This window comes from Dunckerocampus dactyliophorus, chromosome 14 (genome assembly GCF_027744805.1).
Source record: "Dunckerocampus dactyliophorus isolate RoL2022-P2 chromosome 14, RoL_Ddac_1.1, whole genome shotgun sequence".
Taxonomy (NCBI): domain Eukaryota; kingdom Metazoa; phylum Chordata; class Actinopteri; order Syngnathiformes; family Syngnathidae; genus Dunckerocampus; species Dunckerocampus dactyliophorus.
In genome coordinates, this window is record NC_072832.1 from 20,128,133 (window position 1) to 20,148,782 (window position 20,650).

Sequence of the window (20,650 nt, forward strand, 5' to 3'; positions counted from 1 at the left end):
CGCTTGTCGAGGTGGATCGTCGACTTGGTCCGGTATATTTTTCATGAAAATACGAGTCATCCCAAAATGTTATGTTGCTGCTGGAAGTTTACAGTATCCAAGTGATACTGTAAGTTGTTTTTTTTTCAAAAGACGAAGGTTTAGGATAAAAATGGACGAAGCAAGTGCAGTGAACGAGAAACAGATGTAAGCCCAACCTGAGTTCTGTTCTTTGCAGGGATCATTTCACTGATGACTGCTTTGAAGGAACATCTTCACAAGAAGCATTTAAACCGAAAGTACGGAAGAAAAACGCATTTTGAAAAAGAATGCTATTCCGACGGTACACAGGAAAAAAAAGACAAGAACGACGTCAAAGTGACCACAGAACAGAGTAAGTCATGTCTTGCTTACATAATGTCTACTAAACACTATTCAGTGAGAGCGACAAGGCTGTAAAGCATTATACATGTTATATAAACATCTTTTCACTGCGATATGTATGTTTACGGTGGGGGGCGGGGGCAGCAGCGACAAAAATATTAAATAAAACAGGTTATAAAGACCACTTTATGCTCATTAAGAAGACGATTTAAATCGAAGGATAAGCAACTTCAGAGTGATTTACACTTACCATTCTGTGTTTTGAAGGCAACCAATCTTCATCTCAATGCCTAAGACTTAAGTCCATGTTCTGCAAGTTCTCTTTTTCTTCTCCAAATGTTTCTCCCTTCTTTTCTCCTCAAAAACTATTGACACATGGCCCAAATCTTTGTTATAATCACTGTAAACATCCTCTGTTTCGTGCACCGCTGTTTGTTTACCTGAGTGATAGTACTCCGGAAATGAGATTGAACAGCTGGGATAGGCTCCAGCATACCCCCACGACCCGAATGAGGATAAGCGGCATAGAGAACGGATGGATGATCGGCTCACTGAACTCAAGTGTACACATGTGAGTACATATGTTGTGTATTTGTGCGTATGTGTGTGTGTGGTGACACTGACATTGAATAGAGTGCCTCATCTGCCTGTTGTCTTTCTGAGAGGCTTTACAGCGAGCCACTTCCTTCATTAATCGGTCTTCTTTTACAAGGGCTGTCAAGACCACCATGTGTGTGTTTGTGTGTGCATACCCGCTGTCCAGACAATATGTGCATGCTCTCTGTGTCACTGTGCATGTGCGTGTGTTTGTGTGTGAGAGGCCGTGCATGTGCATACATATCATGTCATGTTTCATTTCCCTACAGGGATTAGACCATTCATCTCCCAGTGTGGGTGTCACGCTGTGCTAATGAGAGGAAGGCGGGAACAAGGGAGAGCTGGCGAGCAATGAAGGAAAACGTGAAAATAGATTTTTTTTTCGGACAGCAGAAAAAGCAATGACAGTCATCGATAACGGCAGCATCAGTCAAAGTGTTGTTAAGTGAGGGTTTTTCATACGGGGCATCGTGGTTAGCACATCAGCCTTACAGGCAGGTGATCAAGGGTGTCACCTCGCAAGGGTTTCCTCTGCCCTCTTTGACTGTAAATAAAAAAAAATAAGATTGTGACTGTTGTCTGTGTGTGTCCTGTGATTGGCTGGTGGCCAGTCCTACCAAGGACAAGCAGAAAATGACCGGACGGGATGGATGGGAGTATGGTGCTTCTAAAAGGCAAATCGAAAATGGGAAGAGATTGTCGTAAAAATCAAGCGACTCCTCCCGTAGCACATAGCCATGGACGCCTGGCATCATACCTCACATGGCGACACACGACGTTGCATGCATGTGTGCATGTAAGCGTGTCGTTAAGAAGACCAGATATCTCTCTGCTCTCCCCAGTTACTCAAACAAGGGCTGGATGCTAGGCAACCAAGCCACATCACATCAGGCAAGCCTGGAGAGAGAGAGAGCGAGAGAGAGGTGTGTGTGTGTGTGTGTGTGGGGGGGGGGGGGGGGGGGGGGGGGGGGGGGGGGTTATGGGAGGCAGCGTTACATAAGCTAGTAGGCAAGTCCCAGTGCACACATTAATGCGGTGAGACACTCGGAAGGGAAGTGATGCCCATTAGTCACAACTGACAAGGCAGGTGAGGATGCAGCATCCGGCAGTGATTTTAAAAGCTGTTATTACTTATAATGGGAAGGATTAAGATCAGATGAGACCAAAAAACACAATACAAACACCTTCTATGTGGATGACATGTCCTCTTTTTCCACACAAATTGAAGTCAACGTGTTAACATACACACCGGCACACTGGAAATGAGGGACATTTTTCAGAAAATAAGGGAAAATTAGGCAATAAGAGAAATTCTAGTGTTTCCACCGGAATTTCCAACAGGACCCCTTGATTAGTGACGTGCAGTGGTGAGGTACTGACCCCTTTGGAGCTTTTTTTTCTTAAAAGACAGGTTGCTCATTAAGAGGACAACAAGAAAAAGAAGAGAATAATTCACTTTGGTTAAAAAATGTCTTCAAATTGTTTTCAGATGCTTCTTAGTGTCATTTACTTCTTTTTTTTTTTTACAAACTAACAAACATTTGTGTTCTTACCTTTTCTCTGTATATGAAGTACATATAGCACCCTATCCTTCTCCAGGAAAAGTTCTGACACTCTGTTGCAAAAGTCTGATGGCCTCCTGGTGAGCTTGGGTATATAATCCTCCATCTTGGCAGTCAAATTCATTCATTCATTCAGCAGAGCATAACAATATCTTGCATTTGACTTTAGGGCTGTCTTCGACTAAGGATTTTCATGCTTAAATGTGATTTGTTAGATTTTAAAACATTCAAATGTTTTATTTTGTTGTTGTTTTTAGAGCACAGCTAATGGGGATTCCTACAAATGAACAGATTCAATTTGTGACTTTTTCCACCTGGAAAAAACACTCAGATAAACAAATAAGCATGGTAGGTGTGCAATAACTGTACCTGTACCTATTTAGTGACACGGAACACAAGATGAACAAAACATCAGAAAAGTGCACAAAGAAGAGGAACAACATGGCTTAACAAACAACAACTTTACAAAACTCTCCGTTAGCAGCCTAATTTCTTGCCTTAAACTTCACTGTTGGGATATAAAATGAAGTTGGCGTAACAGCCTTACCTGTTTTAAATGACAGTCACTGATTCAAGATTCAAGAGTTTTTATTGTCATATGCACAGTAAAACAGTCTTGTTCTGTTCATTCTCCCAAAAAAGAAAGAAAACAAGAAAATGAATAAGAACATAAGAAACATTAATACCAATAAATTAAGCAACAACAACAGAAGAGATATTAATACCAATAAATAAATAATTAAATCAATAAATAGGGTTATGAGTGTGTGCGTGTGTTGCGTGCGGCGTGTGTGAGTGCTTCATTGAGAAGCCTGATGGCCTGTGGGTAAAAGCTGTTTGCCAGCCTTGTGGTCCTGGACTTCAAACTCCTGTAGCGTCTGCCTGACGGTAGGAGTGTGAATAATGAGTGTTGTGGATGTGTGCTGTCCTTGATGAGGTTGTGTGTTCTGCGTAGGACTCTAGTTTTATAAATGTCTTGCAGTGAGGGGAGGGCTGCCCCAACAATGTTCTGTGAGGTCTTGATCACCCGCTGGAGTGCCTTCCTATCACGTGTTGTACAGTTACCGTACCAAACAGTGATGGAGGCGGTAAGGACACTTTCGATTTTTGGTGGACATGCCAAATTTCCTCAGTCTTCTCAGGAAGTACAGTCTCCTTTGGGACTTCTTCATAATTTGTTGGGTGTTGTGAGACCAGGTGAGGTCCTCGCTGATGTGTGTGCCAAGGAACTTGAAGGTTTTCACCCTCTCCACCTCAGTCTCATCAATAAACAGGGGTCTATGCGGCTCCTTTTCCCTTGTTCTTGGGTCGATGATCATCTCTTTAGTCTTATCTGTATTGAGAAGGAGATTGTTATCATGACACCAAGCTATGAGGTCCTCCACCTCTCTTCTGTATGACGTTTCAACACCACCAGTGATCAGGCCAATGACTGTAGTGTCATCCGCAAATTTAATGATGCTGGTGTTGTTCTGGGAGGCCACACAATCATAGGTGAAGAGCGTGTAGAGGAGTGGACTCAGCACACACCCCTGTGGGGTCCCAGTGCTCACAATTCTTGAGCTGGATGTGCGATTGTGGACTCTGACTGACTGGGGTCTGCCTGTTAGAAAGTTAAACGCCCAGTTACAGAGGGAGGGTGACAGGCCAAGTGTGAGGAGCTTGTTTGTGAGTTTGTGGGGCCAGACTGTATTAAAAGCAGAGTCTATTAATAGCATTCTGGCCTTTTTGTAGTCCTCAACGGTGCCCATGACAAATGCAGTCGAACGAGCACGTAGCTTAGCCCTTACATCACAGTTCATCCACTGTTTTTGATTGGGGTATTTTCTGTAATACTTGGTGGTGCTAACAGTCTCTATGCATGTGCTAATGTAGCCAGTAACGACGTTCAATGATGTGCCAGTAATGGTGGTTGTCGCTTGGTATGTAAGAAGCTGCTGTTGCATTTCACTTCCTGGAGTCATCTTTAACCCTTTTCAAAATACTTCCACACTTTGGATGATTTTTTAGTAGCTTTTAGGAGCCAATAAGTCCATTGATGTTGACATTTATCTGAGTGTTCACTCATCTCAGCTCCTCTGGACTATGAAGCGGGTGATTTTATTAATGCATATAGGTCTTCTGTTAAGCAGACACTTCATTTTTAATTCTTTATTAACACAAATTGGGCTGTTTTTGTATTAAAAAAATAGGCTATGTATAACAAAAACAATGACATACTATATAATAATGTATGCTCAGCAGCAGCCATGGGCATCCCCATGTAGTCAGAATGCTAAAATCTTGATCACATAACATGTTATATGATTTGATGGTTAGATTGACAGTCAAATCAGACGCCTCCGAGTCAAACTGTCGAATAGTCGATTGTTCTAAGACACCCCTATTTGACTTGCTGCTAAACAGCTGTCCAAAAAAAAAAAAACGCTGGCTTTTCCTCTCTATGGAAGGACAGCAGCGACTAGCACCTTCCAGCTCACGCACACCCCCACCACTCAGGATGAAGCGAGTACTGAAAGTGCCTCCCGTAAGACATTTCTCTGCATTTTATTGTCTGATTATCAAGGGTGTCATGAGATCTCATGTCACAAGGTCTCGCAAGATTAAAATGTGACAATATTTCTCATTTAGAGAAAAGCTGTCTGCCAGGCATTCTGTGAACTATGGCGTCACTACCGTAAATGATAATACACATAATATGGAAGTACAAGTAGCAGTGTGCGAACCGCATATTAAGTGCTTTATGCACACTACAAACATTGCAGTCCAACCAACCTCGGTGTTCCCAGCGTCATTCGCTTGTGATGCGTGGCTGTTTTTTCCATGGGTGTTTAACAGCTGCCACCGTGTTAATGTCCAAGCAGAAGCTGTAGTAATTCTACATTTGATCAAAGTAACTTAGGATTTGCCAGATCAAAACACAATTGCTGCATAAGACTTTCAGCATAACATGTGATAGTAGCATCTGTGTCACTACGTCCTGGTTCGGCATGCTAACCATTATGGGAACTGTAGCTGCAATCTATTTTACCTGTGTCTTTACATAACTACACGTAAATGTGAACTTTGAGGGTGTTTAAACAACAGACAAATGTAAGAAAAGTTAATGCCAGTCTTACAAAAGTGTATAAAGTGTATTGTGAGGGGTTATTTTGGGAACCTATCCCCTGCGATAAACGGGGGATCACCGTATTGTCAAGTCAAATTCAAAGTCATCAAAATTGTGACTCGAGTCCAAATTGCGTGACTCAAGTCCACACATCTGAGGTAAATTATTAAAGAAGGAAAGAAGGGCAAAATATGAGAGTTTCCTGGGGAAAGAGGGTTGACATGTATGCACCAGGTGTCCAAAGTGTAGAAATGAAATTAAACCCCCAAAAACAGCAAAAACATGAAAAATAGTGCAAAAGCCACAATGTCTGGACAAAAACATTAAATGTTTATACTAATAACTAATAATAACACAGAGCATTGTCTTTAAATATACAGTATATATGACATATTTTAAATGCTTTTAAACAATTAAAAAATTTTACAGAATACCAATACTACCCTCCCATCCCCGGCTTACACATGGATGCATGTGTGTGTGTGTGTGTGTGTGTGTGTGTGTGTCAGAGAAAGCTACCTCAATCAACATAATCATGAAAAATACATCAGAAGCTGAGCTGCTGTTGTGACTGGCTGCATATATAAAATGGATGTTTCTGTGTCGCCACACACAACGGCACACATTCCCTCTCTACACGTATTCTGCTCCTCCTTGTGTTTTATGGATTACAAAATGGCAACAAATGCGGCCATTCCATCAAACGTGTATCACACTTTACATGACCTGATGCCTTTTTATTTTAGCTCATCACAGTTAATTGACATCTAACTTCATTTGTTAAAATGAGCAAAGATCCGTCCGTGTGACTCTAATTTTCAGTGAGATTTCCACATTTTGTTCATTTCGAACATCCACCCATCCATTTTCTATGCCGCTAATCCTCACTAGGGTCGCGGGTATGCTGGAGCCTATCCCTAACGTGCATGTTTTTGGAATGTGGGAAAAAACTGGAGTACCTGGAGGAAACACACGCACGCACGGGGAGAACATGCAAACTCCACACAGAAATGCCCAACGGAGATTTTGAACAGGAATGTGGAATTTCTGAAATGCAGATTTTTATATGCACGCCTCAGATTTCAGTCATCATTTTCATTACAGAGACAATAAATTGGACTTGAATGTACTTTAGAGTAGTCAGTGTACAACTTGTATAACAGTATATATTTATTACCTACTGATAATGACTTAACACACATCCATTATTTTAGAAATAGCTGGAAACACAAGTGAGTACAACAATAATTGTGTCTTCCCTACAGTCAAGCATGGTGGTAGTGTCATAGTCTGGGGCTGCATGAGTGCTGCCGGACTGCTGGGGAGCTCCGGTTCATTGAGAGAAACATGAATTCCAACATATACTGTGACACTCTCAAGCCGCTCCCTGATTACAATAAGGACATCAAACACACATCCAAGATGATCAAGTACCTTCTAGAGGAAGCTGAAGGTGAAGATGATTGAGTGGCCAAGTGCGTCTCCTCACCTGAACCCAACTGAGCACCTGTGAGTCATCCTGAAGCCGAAGGTGGAGGAGTGTAAGGTGTCTTAAAGGGATAGTTCAGATTTTGTGACATGAAGTTGTATGACATCCCCATCAGTTTTGACTATTTCAACAGTGACCCCCCCCCCCCCCCCCCCCCCCCATTTGGTTCTGCGAGTCCAGTTCTGGTAGGATTTCTGTGACAAGGAACATAGTTCTGTTTAGTTGCTGGGTCATTGAAGTAAGGAGTTTGGCTTCTAAAAACAATACGTGTTCAAAAAAGTGACACATTTGCATCCAAAAAATGCCTCCTCAAAAAAAAACAGACCTCACAAATCGCTCTGCGTTATATTTGTCTCCCGCCGTGTGCCTGCGCCTCCCCATTTGTATGTGTGTGTGAAGACGCTCACATGTTCTTCCGCTGTGGACCACATGTAAACAAGATGGCCGCGGAGCTCCGCCGCGGATGAAGATGCGAGCGTTTTCCTCTTTATTCTTGTAAAATGAAATTAGTGATCATTTTTCCATTTTTACTGTTATTTCTTTTTTGTTTTCTTGTTTAATTGCATTTTTAGAACGTGCAGAGGGCCAACAAAAAAAAAAAAAAATAGTTCAGGCCACACTTTGGACACCCCTGCTGAGTAGGGATGATTTCAAACGGTATTGTCGTATCGCCTTACAACTTCAATTAGTGACCTCTTATAGAAGTTGGGTGTGTCACTTAAACTAATAAATGTCTCCCCTCAAATAAGACGCTTTTTTTTCTCTTTGGAAAAACACAACAGGTTGTAACTCAAGGTAAGTGCGTCACTACAAGCAAGCACGTCCCAAAAAGCTGTAGAATTGTCTTTGGTGCCGATGTGGTGTACTGATGTTGTAAATATTGTGACGTCATTGCATCAGGAGAGCGTCTTATTGGCCAGTGACTTCTTCAAAGAAACCTTGGTCTCTGCCGTGAATCCTTTTTTTTTTTTTTTTTTTTTTTAAATCTGCACATTTGTTTTTCTCCCATCTCTGAGGAACGCACAAAGCTTTGGTTCAGAAACTGAGCTTTACTCTTCAGACAAACCAACCCATGAAAACTATGTTAAAAGCAATAAAACCTCTAAAGGGGTAAAGGGAATACAAACCAGCATGGTTGACTAGATCATTGACTAGATAGAACTCAGCCAGAGTAAAAACAGGTATGTTTGTAATATGTGGGAGACATTTTTGCAAAGAAACAGTGATGCACACAAAAAGGAAATGTCAGGTGGTTGCTCAAGGGCATCAGCATTTCTATCACCACCCTTACACACACATTTCTACTAATAAAAGTATACCTACTACTAATAAACTGTGGATACTTTCCTGGCAGTTTCAGGAAATAAATAAAAATCCTCTTTTTCTTGCAAAAATATAATAGTTGTCCAATTCCAATAGGAATGCAACGTATAAAGAGAGAGTACAATGGAGCATCAGGGCTTGTTGGTCAAACACTTCCCTCACATCCCAGTCTGTTGGATGTGTTTTCTTTGGCTTTTCTTCCCTTAAGACTTTTTCAACATTCCGTCCCTAGAAAGGCACACTTCTATTTCAAACAAACTGGCAACCCAACAACCCCTTCAAAGAGATTGTGTTCAACTTCTGAGGGTCCAACTGTACACTTTTTTGTCAACACTAAACCTCATGAACATCTCTAAAGCCACATAAAGGTTATAACAGCCTTATTCTACAAACAAAGTGTCAATGTTTTGGTCTTACAACATCTGAAATGACTCTAACGGAATAAAAGTGTTACATAAAACTCAGTAAAATAGCAACTAGTCCGAGAAATTAATCCGAGATGCTCAAATACATAACGACATGTACCGTATGGTTTCAAACAGTGAATAATCTCTTCTCCATCAAGGTGGTTGAGCCAAAGCTACACTTTGAGTCCAGACCTCTCATAGCTCCCTGGGGATGATGGTGAAAGGTCGAATGGGGCAGGACGCTTCCAGCTCCAGAGCTGTCAGGAAGCAGTCGGGGGCCTGACCGGACCCTTGAGACTGCAGTGCCTCACCTAGTCCACTCCACGCTTCGTGTGACGTGCTGTGGACCTGAACTGCATCGCGCAGGACTTTCTCCCCGAGGTGCACGCGCCCGCTTTTCACCAGCAGTCGACCCTGCATGAATGACAAAAAAAAAAAAAGGTCATTTTGGCAAATGAATTTGTATGTACAGCATTGTTACATTCATCTGGTCAGTTTACTATACAGCGGAACCTTGGTTAGCATCAGTAATTCATTCCAGAAGGTCCGACTCTAATCAAAACATACTCTAACCTAATCAAATTTTTCCATAAGAAATAATGTAAATCTAATTAATCCATCCAAGAAGCCAAAATGTTAATATAAAACACGTTTTTATCATTTCACAATTATAGTTTTACATGCAGAAAACAATTTTAAATGAATGATAAATAAAATGAACATTTAAGGTTACTTCATTGAAAACGTGTTTGTTGCCAAAGGCACAATGTGTCAGCAAAATCAACACGGACACCACCTTCCTGTTTTGCTATGAGTTATTTTTTTTTAATTCAATAGTGTTTCTCCACTCAAGTCTCTGCTTTTCTTTTGATCACAGATACAAAATAAGTCAAAATAGAGCCAAAAAAAGTTGCAAGCGCCAACATTTTGATAAAGAAATTGAGAAACACTATTGAATTCAAGAAATAAGTCATGGCAAAACACCAAGGTGGTGTCTGTGTTGATCGCGTTGCAGCATCATGTCTTTGGCATGTCTTCAGTGAAGGTAAAAGTAACCCTAAATCAGTGGTCTCAAACTTGTGGCCCGTGGACCATTTGCGGCCCGCCGAGTCACATTTTGCGGCCCGCGACTTGTCTTCAAAGATTACTGTAATACGGCCTGCGACAAGCCAGTGTTACTCGTAGGATGCACACATAAGCCTACACTGAACTAAGAGTGAGTGAGTCACTTAAAAAATGTGGTAAAAAAGTTCCACCCATTTTCTATACCGCTTGTCTTCATTAGGGTCACGGGTATTCACGGCTGAATGCAGCAAAATATAAACTGTAAAATTATTTATTTATTTATTTGATTCCCCCCCCCCTATTCCTGTATCAAGATATTATGGATATTGTGAGCCATGTATCGTGTGTCGTATCGTGAGGTACCCCGAGATTCCCAGCCCTACTCCCAATACTTGATGCGGCCCAGCCTCACTCAGACTCTACCTCCAGCGGCCCCCAGGTAAATTGTGTTTGAGACCCCTGCCTTAAATGCTTATTTATCCCTTTCATTCATCATTTCTAAGTATTTAGAATAGTTTTATGCATGTAAAACTATAATCTATGTGTGGTATCTTTTAGCTTCATTGACATCATACATACAGTACAAATATGTATATACGATCTATACAATCCTGTCCTGTCGTTTATCTTTCTGTTAACTGAATACAGTAAAAATGGGCATATTTCAGACATAGTTGCTAATGGCGATTAATCATGATTAATTAATGGATTTAAAAACGGATTAATCTGATTAAAATTTGTAATAAATTGACAGCCCTAATGAAAATACATTAAGAGCACAGTTGGCGTCACGCAGTGTCATAACGAGACGTGCCATATTGTACACTAACAAGAAAATGTACGCAAGCTGAGGCTGAATTGTGGTGTAAATTTTCGACTTCAATTGAAGAACACGCAAATCAAGGGGTTGTCAGCTTGAACTTCTGCAGGTTCAAGAAAAATAAACACATTGGGACTGCTTGCAAGGAGCTATGATGAAGCTTCCAATAAGACAAATTCGCACACATGCAAACACACACACACACACACACACACACACACAGTGGCTACCTTCTGCCACTCTTGCTTTCCTCCCTGCTGCTGTCTGTAAAAACTTTAGGCTGTGGTGAAAAGCTGTCACCCTCTAAAAGTCAACTAAAGTTAGCAAATTTGAGATGATTTCAAACACTAAAAGGCGTCAATATTACCAGCTAAAGGTGGAGAGGATATTGGTGCAGTATTACAGTATTATTATGGACATGGATGGACAATTATGATCTCGTAGTTTGAAAAGAAAAAAAAAAAAAGGAGAGAACAGATTGGAACGCGGAAGAAAGCAGAGTTGAAGACGATAGGGCTTCTTGTTTCTGGCATCAGAGAGAACACAACTGGTATCCGTTGGTTTTGCTTTAATTGCTGCAAGCCATCTGTCTCCACTTTTACCTCAGCTGATCCCATCAAGCTCGGCTGTGCAGGTGTGCTTCTAGTTAAGGCACGAGTGAATTGGCTAGCTGTCTTTCCATCCCCCTTTCAAGATACGTGGTTAATACGCACACTTTGATTGAGCATACAGGTCCACTCCTGATCAAAATTTTTAAGAGCAGTTGAAAAAATTGAAAGAATTTACATTTTGTATTCTTGCATCTTAAGCAAGTTCGAAGTAGAGCTTCAAAATGCAAAAAGAAGACATGGGACTGAGAGAAAAAATATTCATCATTAAAGTGAAATAGGATGTTGATCAGCTGATCAAAAATTTAAGACCAGAACTAAAAAAAAACAAAATCCCCCTAAAACAGAAATAAAATGTTCCAAAAAGGACTTGTGCCATTCTTGATGCCAGTGTTTCCAGGATGCTAGTGGGAATGTTGCTCCAGGTGGTGAAGATGACTTCACGAAGGGCATCCACGTCTCCATCCCTTGCCATCCATCCCCAAATGTTCTCATTTGGATTTGATCAGGGGAACATGCAGGATGGTCCAAAAGAGTGACGTTATTCCTCTGGAAGAAATCCTTTGTCAGATGGGCATTGTGAACTGCAGCGTTGTCCTGTTGAAAAAGCCAGCTGTTACCACACAGACGAGGGGCCTCAGTCATGAGGGATGTCCGCTGCAACATCTGCACGTAAGCATCCGCCATTTGACGACCCTGCACCACATGAATCACCAGTGTTCCACTGAATGACAAAGCACCCCAGACCATGATGGACCCCCCTCCACCGCCCCGGGTAGAAAACATCTCAGGTGGGATCTCCTTGTCATGCCAGTAACGTTGGAAGCCATCTGGACCATCAAGGTTACATTTTTTCTCATCAGAGAATAAAACTTTTTTCCACCTTTCAATGTCCCATGTTTGATGCTCCCTGGCAAAGTCTAAACGGGCGGTTTTGTGGCGTTCAAAGGCCTTTGAAGACTTTTTTTGTTGTTCTTAAAACCCTTCTCTCATAGATGTTGTCTGATGGTTATTGGACTGCACTCGGCACCAGTAACAACCTTCATTTGGGCTGAGGATTGTCCCGTGTCTTGATGGACAGCCAATCGGATCCTCCGGCTCATCATCTTTTTTTGCCATCAAGAGATCATGACAGTGTGAATACATGACAGAAAATCACAATGAATCCACAATTTTGAGTTGGCTTCTTTTTTTTAAAAGGTTGTGGTCTTAAACGTTCGATCAGCTGATGAACAGCCTATTTCACTTCGATGCTTGTTTGCAATAAACTGCATACTCAAAACATTTTTTGTCTCACTCCCATCTCTTCTTTTTGCATTTTAGGTCCAACAGAGCAAAATGTACATTTTTGCAATTTTGCAACTGGTCTTAAAGGTTTGTTGTATTATCATTCCTGGGGAAAATAAAAAGACATCTGAATGCTACAAGGAGAAAAGACCAGGTAGCAATGCGCTATGCAATTCATTGTCACTGGAGAAATTGTTTTTCTTGGATGGAAGCTGATATTTTATACAACTGCAAAAGAGCTATGAGACATACAGACTACAGCCAAACAGCCTGTGGATGTTTACGCACTATTTCCTTATTAATTAAGTTTAATTGCAAAACCTGTGCCTCAGGTGAATAATTTCCTTTATACTTTACTTTTAATTTCACTGATGTGTCATATTACATTACTTATTCAATCAATAAATACATTTAAACAAGCAATTGGGAATCTAAGAAAAGCTGGGAAATCAATCAGAAGCAGTGCACAAACATTGCTCATAGCTACTACAGCTATTTGGAAAGTCCTGAGGAAGAAAGCAAGCGCTGGTGTAGGAGCAACAGACTTGGAACAGGTAGACCGAGGAAAACATCAGCAGGTGACGACAGTAACATGGTGAGAGCTGTAAAAAAAAACCCTAAAACAACTGTTAGTGACATCAGCAATAACCTGCTGAAGGCAGGAGTGAAGGCATCACTATCTGCTGTTAGATGAGCAAGGCCAGGCTGGAATTTGCCCAGTGCGCCTCCAAAATTCTGAAACAAAGGATTTATGGAGTAATGAATTTTGCTAGGAGGTTTATGGATTCTGTGTGCTGTTACAAGGAGATCTGGGAGAAGAAGAGGAGTTTATCCTTCCAGACAGCACTATTTTAAGAAGGTAGAACGGCCTGCAACCCAGGGATAAAAGTAAGGACTCCATCCATCCATTTTCTAGACCTCCTTTCCTCATTAGGGAGTGAGTGACTTAGGATTAATTAGGGTTAATTTAGGTATAAATTTCAATTTACACTAAAACTTGACTTACATCACAGTCTGGGAATGGAATTACCTCGTAATCCAAGGAACACCTGTATACGTTTTCTGGTCTGGGATTGAAATGTTTAAAAGCATGTAGTAATAAGGTATAGTTCAGTGTCCTAGTTGAGTGTCCTATCAAGAGCTAAGGACTAAAACCTCCATCCAGCAAGTCAGACATGTAAAACAGACGTGTTTTTATGCACAGTATATCAAATAGCAACTCCATTTCAAAACATATTCTCATCTTTCTTAATTTTATTGCCCTCATAAAAGACCCACACATTTGCATGGCGACATCAGAGGGTGGAAGGGTAAAGGTATTGGCAATACAGTGGGCAAACAACAAATAGCTAAAGTGAAGCTAAACTAAATGTATACAGAAAGTGCAACAGATTGCCCAACAAGTACATGAGCCATACATACGTGCATACACAACAACAAAGGCAGCAGCAGCCAGCTCCCAGTTGCCCGTGTGTTTGCTGCCCTGCTTCCTTTTTCTTTCTGGATGTCTTCTACTGCTCCCTCTCTGCTTATCAGAGGTCTTACTCAATAGAATATATTTCCCTAGTTGCTAGGCAATCCCGTAAAATGGCAAGAAGCGTTATAAATAATGTATTCGCATGATCCAATCAGCTGACAGCCACCCCCGAGCACAGGGAGAAGAGAGGAGGGAGAGAAAGATGGGAGCGTTTGATAATTGGGACACAATTAATTCAATGAGCACAAGTCCCTGTCCTTGAGAATTTGCATGCATGTGTATGAATACACTGTGTGCAAGATGTATTTTTTTAAATTTTATTTCTAAACTGCTGCACTCTCCGTCTATTCAAAATGTTACTAAAGCTCATAGTGAAATATTTAAGAAAGCAAAAGTGAAGTTTTGGCTTTCTTAGGAGAATATCTGTGTGTACCAACTATTAGTTGTAGTAGTCAGAGTTACTATGCAACTGAAATCATCCTCTCACTTGTTTATTTGCATTTGTTGTACATCAGCTGACGTGCGCAGGATTCTGAACAAAACAAACCCACGAAAAGCAGCAGGCCCAGACAACATCTCAGGCCGCGCACTTCGGGTTTGCTCATCAGAGCTAGTTGATGTGCTTGCTGACATATTTAACCTGTCGCTTGCACAAGCATCTGTACCAACCTGCTTTAAGTCCACCACCATAGTGCCCGTACCCAAGAAGAGCAACGTGACCTGTTTAAATGACTATCGCCCTATAGCACTCACTCCTATTGTAATGAAGTACTTTGGAAGGATAGTCATGACCCACATCAAAAAGAGCATCCCGGCCACTGTGGATCCTCTACAGTTTGCATATCGCCAGAATCGGTCCATGGATGATGCAGTCAACACTGCCATCCACACAGCCCTTTCTCACCTACAGGGCCAGGACACATACGTCAGAATGCTATTTATAGACTATAGCTCTGCTTTTAATACAGTCAGCCCCCACAAACTCACAAATAAGCTCCTCACACTTGGCCTGTCTCCCTCCCTCTGTAACTGGTGTTTAACTTTCTAACAGGCAGGCCCCAGTCAGTCAGAATCCACAATCACACATCCAGCTCAAGAATTGTGAGCACTGGGACCCCACAGGGGTGTGTGCTGAGTCTACTCCTCTACACGCTCTTCACCTATGATTGCATGGCCTCCCAGAACAACACCAGCATCATTAAATTTGCGGATGACACTACAGTCATCGGCCTGATCACTGGTGGTGTTGAAACATCATACAGAAGAGAGGTGGCGGACCTCATAGCTTGGTGTCATGATAACAATCTCCATCTCAATACAGATAAGACTAACATACATCAGCGAGGACCTTACCTGGTCTCACAACACCCAACAAGTTATCAAGAAGTCCCAAAGGAGACTTACTTCCTGAGGAGACTGAGGAAATTTGGCATGTCCACCACAATCCTCAGTTGCTTCTACAGATGCACTATGGAAAGTGTCCTTACAGCCTCCATCACTGTTTGGTACGGTAACTGTACAACACGTGATAGGAAGGCACTCCAGCGGGTGATCAAGACCTCACAGAACATTGTTGGGGCAGCCCTCCCCTCACTGCAAGACATTTATAAAGCTAGAGTCCTACGAAGAACACACAACCTCATCAAGGACAGCACACATCCACAACACTCATTATTCACACTCCTACCGTCAGGAGACGCTCCAGCATGCCCTAAAGAGGAGAAGCGGTATAGAAAATGGATGGATGGATGGATCCTTATGTTAAGTATTTATTTTAATCAAACAACTTGACACGCATATTTGGCTTTGATTTTCCTAAACTCACTTTGCTTAAAAAAATATCGGGATATACTGTATATCGTAGATCGATATTCAACCTAAACATATCGGGATATGAGTTTTGGTCCATATGGCCTAACCCCAAGCATAATCTGGGTTTCAGAGACTAAATTCGAAAATGCGTACCTGGAGAGAAGCGAAGCGTACAAGCGTATTCAAGGGTCAAAAGGCATGCAAAGTATGAAAACTTAGCACATGTTTATATAGTGTGTTGATCTCCTTCGGCCACACCATCAACACATATGCTTACATCCAAAAAGCATCCAGGTTTATACCAGAAAATCTGCAGAAAAATGATAAGATCAAAATATTCACTTGCTTAATCATTGTGCACACAGTGTATGTTTCCATAGGAGAGGAAGCAAAGTCAAGTGTACATGTGTGCCTGGCTCACAGCAGGTGCCAGAGATGAAATGTGAAGGATGTTGGGAGTGGGTCATTTCATACCACAGTAAGTCCAAGTAACCACATTCCACACACCCCACCATACCACACAAATGCATAAAGGCTGACAAGGCAAGCAAACAGAAAATACACTTCATTTTAGCCTGTGGGCTGCTTGCAAGGACTAAACCGCTTACATTCATCATGAGCACACAGCAGCCCAAAACCATCTGCAGGTTTTCTTCACGACCACACCTTCATTCTCATTGATCCAAAAATATCAGCAGCTGGCCAGGGCTGTGAGTCACTGTCTGTTTAAGTGCTTTATTTAGATCATGTTAAAATATTTACAACACAATAAACATATAAATCCACGTATCACAACTTGCTTTTCAATACTTCAACATGTCCAAAAGGGGTCGGAAGGAGCAGAGCTTGCCTGATCCTACCCCTGTCCCATGATGAGTTTTTCATGATGACATGAGACACTGTGATGAGACACTATGCTTGTACTGTTTTCTAAATGGACTCATATTAGTAAACTGTGTAAGTTCTTTACTCAGTCCGTTTCATAATTTAAGTCTGCATACATACTTTACATTTTTAGTGTTGTGCTTCCTGAACTCCTCCCTGGTGAGATGTTCCGGGCATGCCTGCCCGTGAGGAAGCCTTAGATCTTGTGCAGGTTCACGGCCGAGAGCAGGGATCTTGGTCTCAAAAAGGTTGGTGACCACTGTTCTACATTGTTAGTTTATTTGAAAGCAAACATCAAATTACTAAAAATTACATTTAAAGTACGTGGCGGGAAATTTTTCTGATCGCCATCCCTGAAAGGGAGCGTTTTCCAGTATAGGGACGGTGCTCATCGGTATAAACGCATTTTGGACGCTAAGGAGGAGAAAGGAGTCAAAGTTGCCACAGAACACAGTAAGTAATGTCTTCTTTACATATACAGCTATATCATCATATATTGTTGTAAACACTATGCCACCATAGCGGCAAGCATTCAAAGCATTATACATCTTATAAAACTTACTTTCACAGTGATATGTTGACGGTGGGGGGCTGGGTGGGGCGGTGACATAGACGACGAACTACACAATAAAAAAGGCTCCAAAGAGCCCTTTGCACTCCTGAAGAAGCCAATTTTAAATAATAATTGAAAGATAAGCAACGACAAGATAATTTAGACTTGCAATTTTGTGTTTGAAGTCGACCAATCTTCATCTCCATGTCTTTGTCATGGGACACCTCAGCATCAGACATATCGTCCTATCGTCGATGGTTCAAATAAATATGGCTTTAATTCCATGTTCTGCAAGTTCTCTACTTCATCTCCAGATGTTTCTTCCACCTCAAAAACTGGCACGTCTCTCAAATCTTTGCCATCATCACTGTAAACGTCTTCTATCTCGTCCATTCTCTCATGTTTGTTTACTCTGCCTAAGATGAGAGCTCTGCCTTCACTGATGTCACATGGGAAGCGCCCCTTTTCTTACATGTTCCAAAGAAAAAAGGCGGCGCCACTTCCAAAAATTTAATTTTTACTAATTTAACGTTCGCTTTCAAAAAAACAAACAACGTAGAACATAATTACTAACAACATAGAACATGTTTAAACAAAACACTTCCAAAAATGTAATTTTTACTAATTTAACGTTCGCTTTCAAAAAAACAAACAACGTAGAACATAATTACTAACAACATAGAACATGTTTAAACAAAACACTTCCAAAAATGTAATTTTTACTAATTTAACGTTCGCTTTCAAAAAAACAAACAACGTAGAACATAATTACTAACAACATAGAACATGTTTAAACAAAGTTGAAAAATCATGTCAGTGACCCTTTAACCGTTTAAAAATGGCAAAAAATTATGTCAATTGCAAATTCAAAAACATTTAGAAGACACATTCAAAGACGTTGTGATGAAATGTACTATTTTACACTGGTCAGACTTATGGTGAATGAGATGTGTTCATTGGGGAAAAAAACTGCCTACTTTCCAAAATAATATTTTTTTTTTAACGCAAATCCGCTAAATTGCATGGCTGTGAATGCAGAATTGCAAAGGTGCGAGGATCCACTGTATGTTTTTGTATTTCACAAATTTTGTGTTTCACAAATGAACCGACTGAAAATGAAGGTGTTCACTCACGTTGCAAACCAAACTTTTCCTACTTTTTCAAAATGAAAAAGAAACAGAGGAAATATAATCAGCCCAAGCACCCACTTGACTCAAATCCTGCTTGCGTCACTGTGAAAGCCGTAGCAGGGATGCATCTTCTTTTTTTCTACCCTTATTAACTCCGAGGTGAAAACATCTGAAGGATATTCAAAGTGAGTACAGTATGTACTTTTGCAGAATAATCGCTCAAGAATGTCAACCAAGAATATAATCAGAATTCCCCTTAGGGGTAGAGCACAATAAATGGGCCACTGGCACATAAAGTGTCCTCGGCAAATACAGTATAAAAATACACGAGGGAGCCTGAGCCACTAAGAAAAGCAGCCGCTGTGGGTTGTATTCTAGCAAGCGCATGCAAGCCAGAAATAAGGGATGATGTCCAAATGATGTCCCACACACTGTCCCACTTAGCATCCATCACAAAGCAAGGATGCATCTATTCAGCACACAGATCCATTAGTGTGTCTCCAATCTAATCCAAAATATGAAGGGTAACACTGTGAGCAGCAGCTCTTATAGTTTATTAGTGCCCACAACAACATGAGACTTAATCCACACACGCACACACAATGAGCACATCTGTCCTGTGAGAGTCACAGAGTGGGACACTGCCAGCTGGCTTTGTTTCAACATTTCACCTCTAGGGATTGGCTCTAGCACAGGCCAAATATGGAAAAGACGCGACGACACGGCTACACTTCTGCACACACATGCACACACACACACGCACACACACACACTCACCAAAGTGCACAATCACAGCAAATGCACTAGCCTTATGTGGTCACAAGAAAGCCTGTGCTTAAGTCAAGGAGATATCAACAACACATCTATGGTCACTATGGAGACGGCTTGCATTTGCATGTGGGAGAATGTGTTGAGTGGGTGCAGGTCTTGAATTTGAGGAATATCCCTCACTCTGTCCCTTTGGCATGATAACAGAGAGACCTCAAAAGTCATAGAGGCAGCGGTTAATCAACGGATCATCTGGAAGACAGACTGGCAGTGAGTGGGTGGGAGTGGGCAAGAGAGGATCTTTGTAGAGCGGAAGCGAGCAAGAAAGGGAAACAAAGAGAAAGGGTCACACAGACACTCTTTCAATCAAATTTGCTATTTGTTGTTTTCTCCCGCAATAAACACTTGACAATGCAATAAATTGGAATAAAGTGAGGCACATCCTAATCTATTTGCAGTATCCAAAATTAGCTGAAAAAGACACGATGGCAGTACAGTTGCACACTCAACAAAAACACATAATGATTGTGAACAGCTGACAATGCTGCTGCCAGCTTATGTAGAACTATACAAAGACCCCACAACAAACATGAACGCACCAACAACAGTTGAGTATAAGTGTGCACATTCTGAAAAGATTTGGTAACAACCAGTTACTGAATAGAGGTGATTGATTCCCGTACCTCTAATAGCATAATATATATAGCTCTCCGACTAAACTGGACAAGAGCAGACTGCAACGGACCATCTGACCATCTCTGGTCCACAGAGAAAACCATTGGGACCAGCCTGCCCTCCATAGAGGAACTTTATTTCCTATTGTTGTACTTTGTAACAGAGAGTGATGTTAGACCGGAGTTTGATTCTGATAATATATTGAATATTGAACTGATTGAATATGTATGTATTCAATCAGTAATTGATATGGCCAAAGAAATGCCTATTTTGAACTTGCGTTCGCCTCCCTGCAAGTTTTGAGGCTGCATTGACTCACTGTCGAAGCTAGTGCTTCTGTAGCCAAACAAACTCCTGCGTCTCACAGCACACAACAATGGTTCCTGGACTGCCGAACAAAGTGACGAAAAAACATGATCAGTGAAGCATAAGGACATAAACGTACAAATTGTGGGCTTTGAACATGCATGCTGTACATTTTAGCTCTATCGCCATAAAGTACTACCGACTGAATGATTTCAGCAGAAAAAATGGCCTATTTTCAATTAAAAAAATAAAAAACTATAACAGTTTTTGATAAAAAATTGCTAAATGCTGAATCACGAATGTGGGGGGATTCACTGTGCTTGACCTGCTGAATGTTATATAGAAAGCAAAGCTCCGAGGTGGATGAGTTTTTCCCTGAATTCCTCAAGGCTCTGGATGTTAAGGGACTGTCTT

At 41.3% G+C, this 20,650-nt stretch overlaps 2 protein-coding genes across 7 annotated transcripts in view; one reads left to right on the forward strand and one right to left on the reverse strand.

Annotated features, from left to right (window-relative positions):
- LOC129194311 (hepatitis A virus cellular receptor 1 homolog) overlaps positions 1–20,650 on the forward strand; it is a 286,203-nt gene that overhangs the window by 82,031 nt on the left and 183,522 nt on the right. The gene's annotated exons all lie outside the window — the stretch shown is intronic.
- The window catches only part of ttc7a (tetratricopeptide repeat domain 7A), a 75,502-nt gene continuing 62,140 nt past the window's right edge, over positions 7,289–20,650 (reverse strand). For all 6 annotated transcript variants that reach the window (XM_054798397.1, XM_054798398.1, XM_054798399.1 and 3 more), the window contains one exon: positions 7,289–9,264. In XM_054798397.1, the coding sequence (XP_054654372.1) occupies positions 9,046–9,264 (219 nt within the window). In that variant the 3' untranslated portion in view covers positions 7,289–9,045. The remainder of the gene's footprint in view (positions 9,265–20,650) is intronic.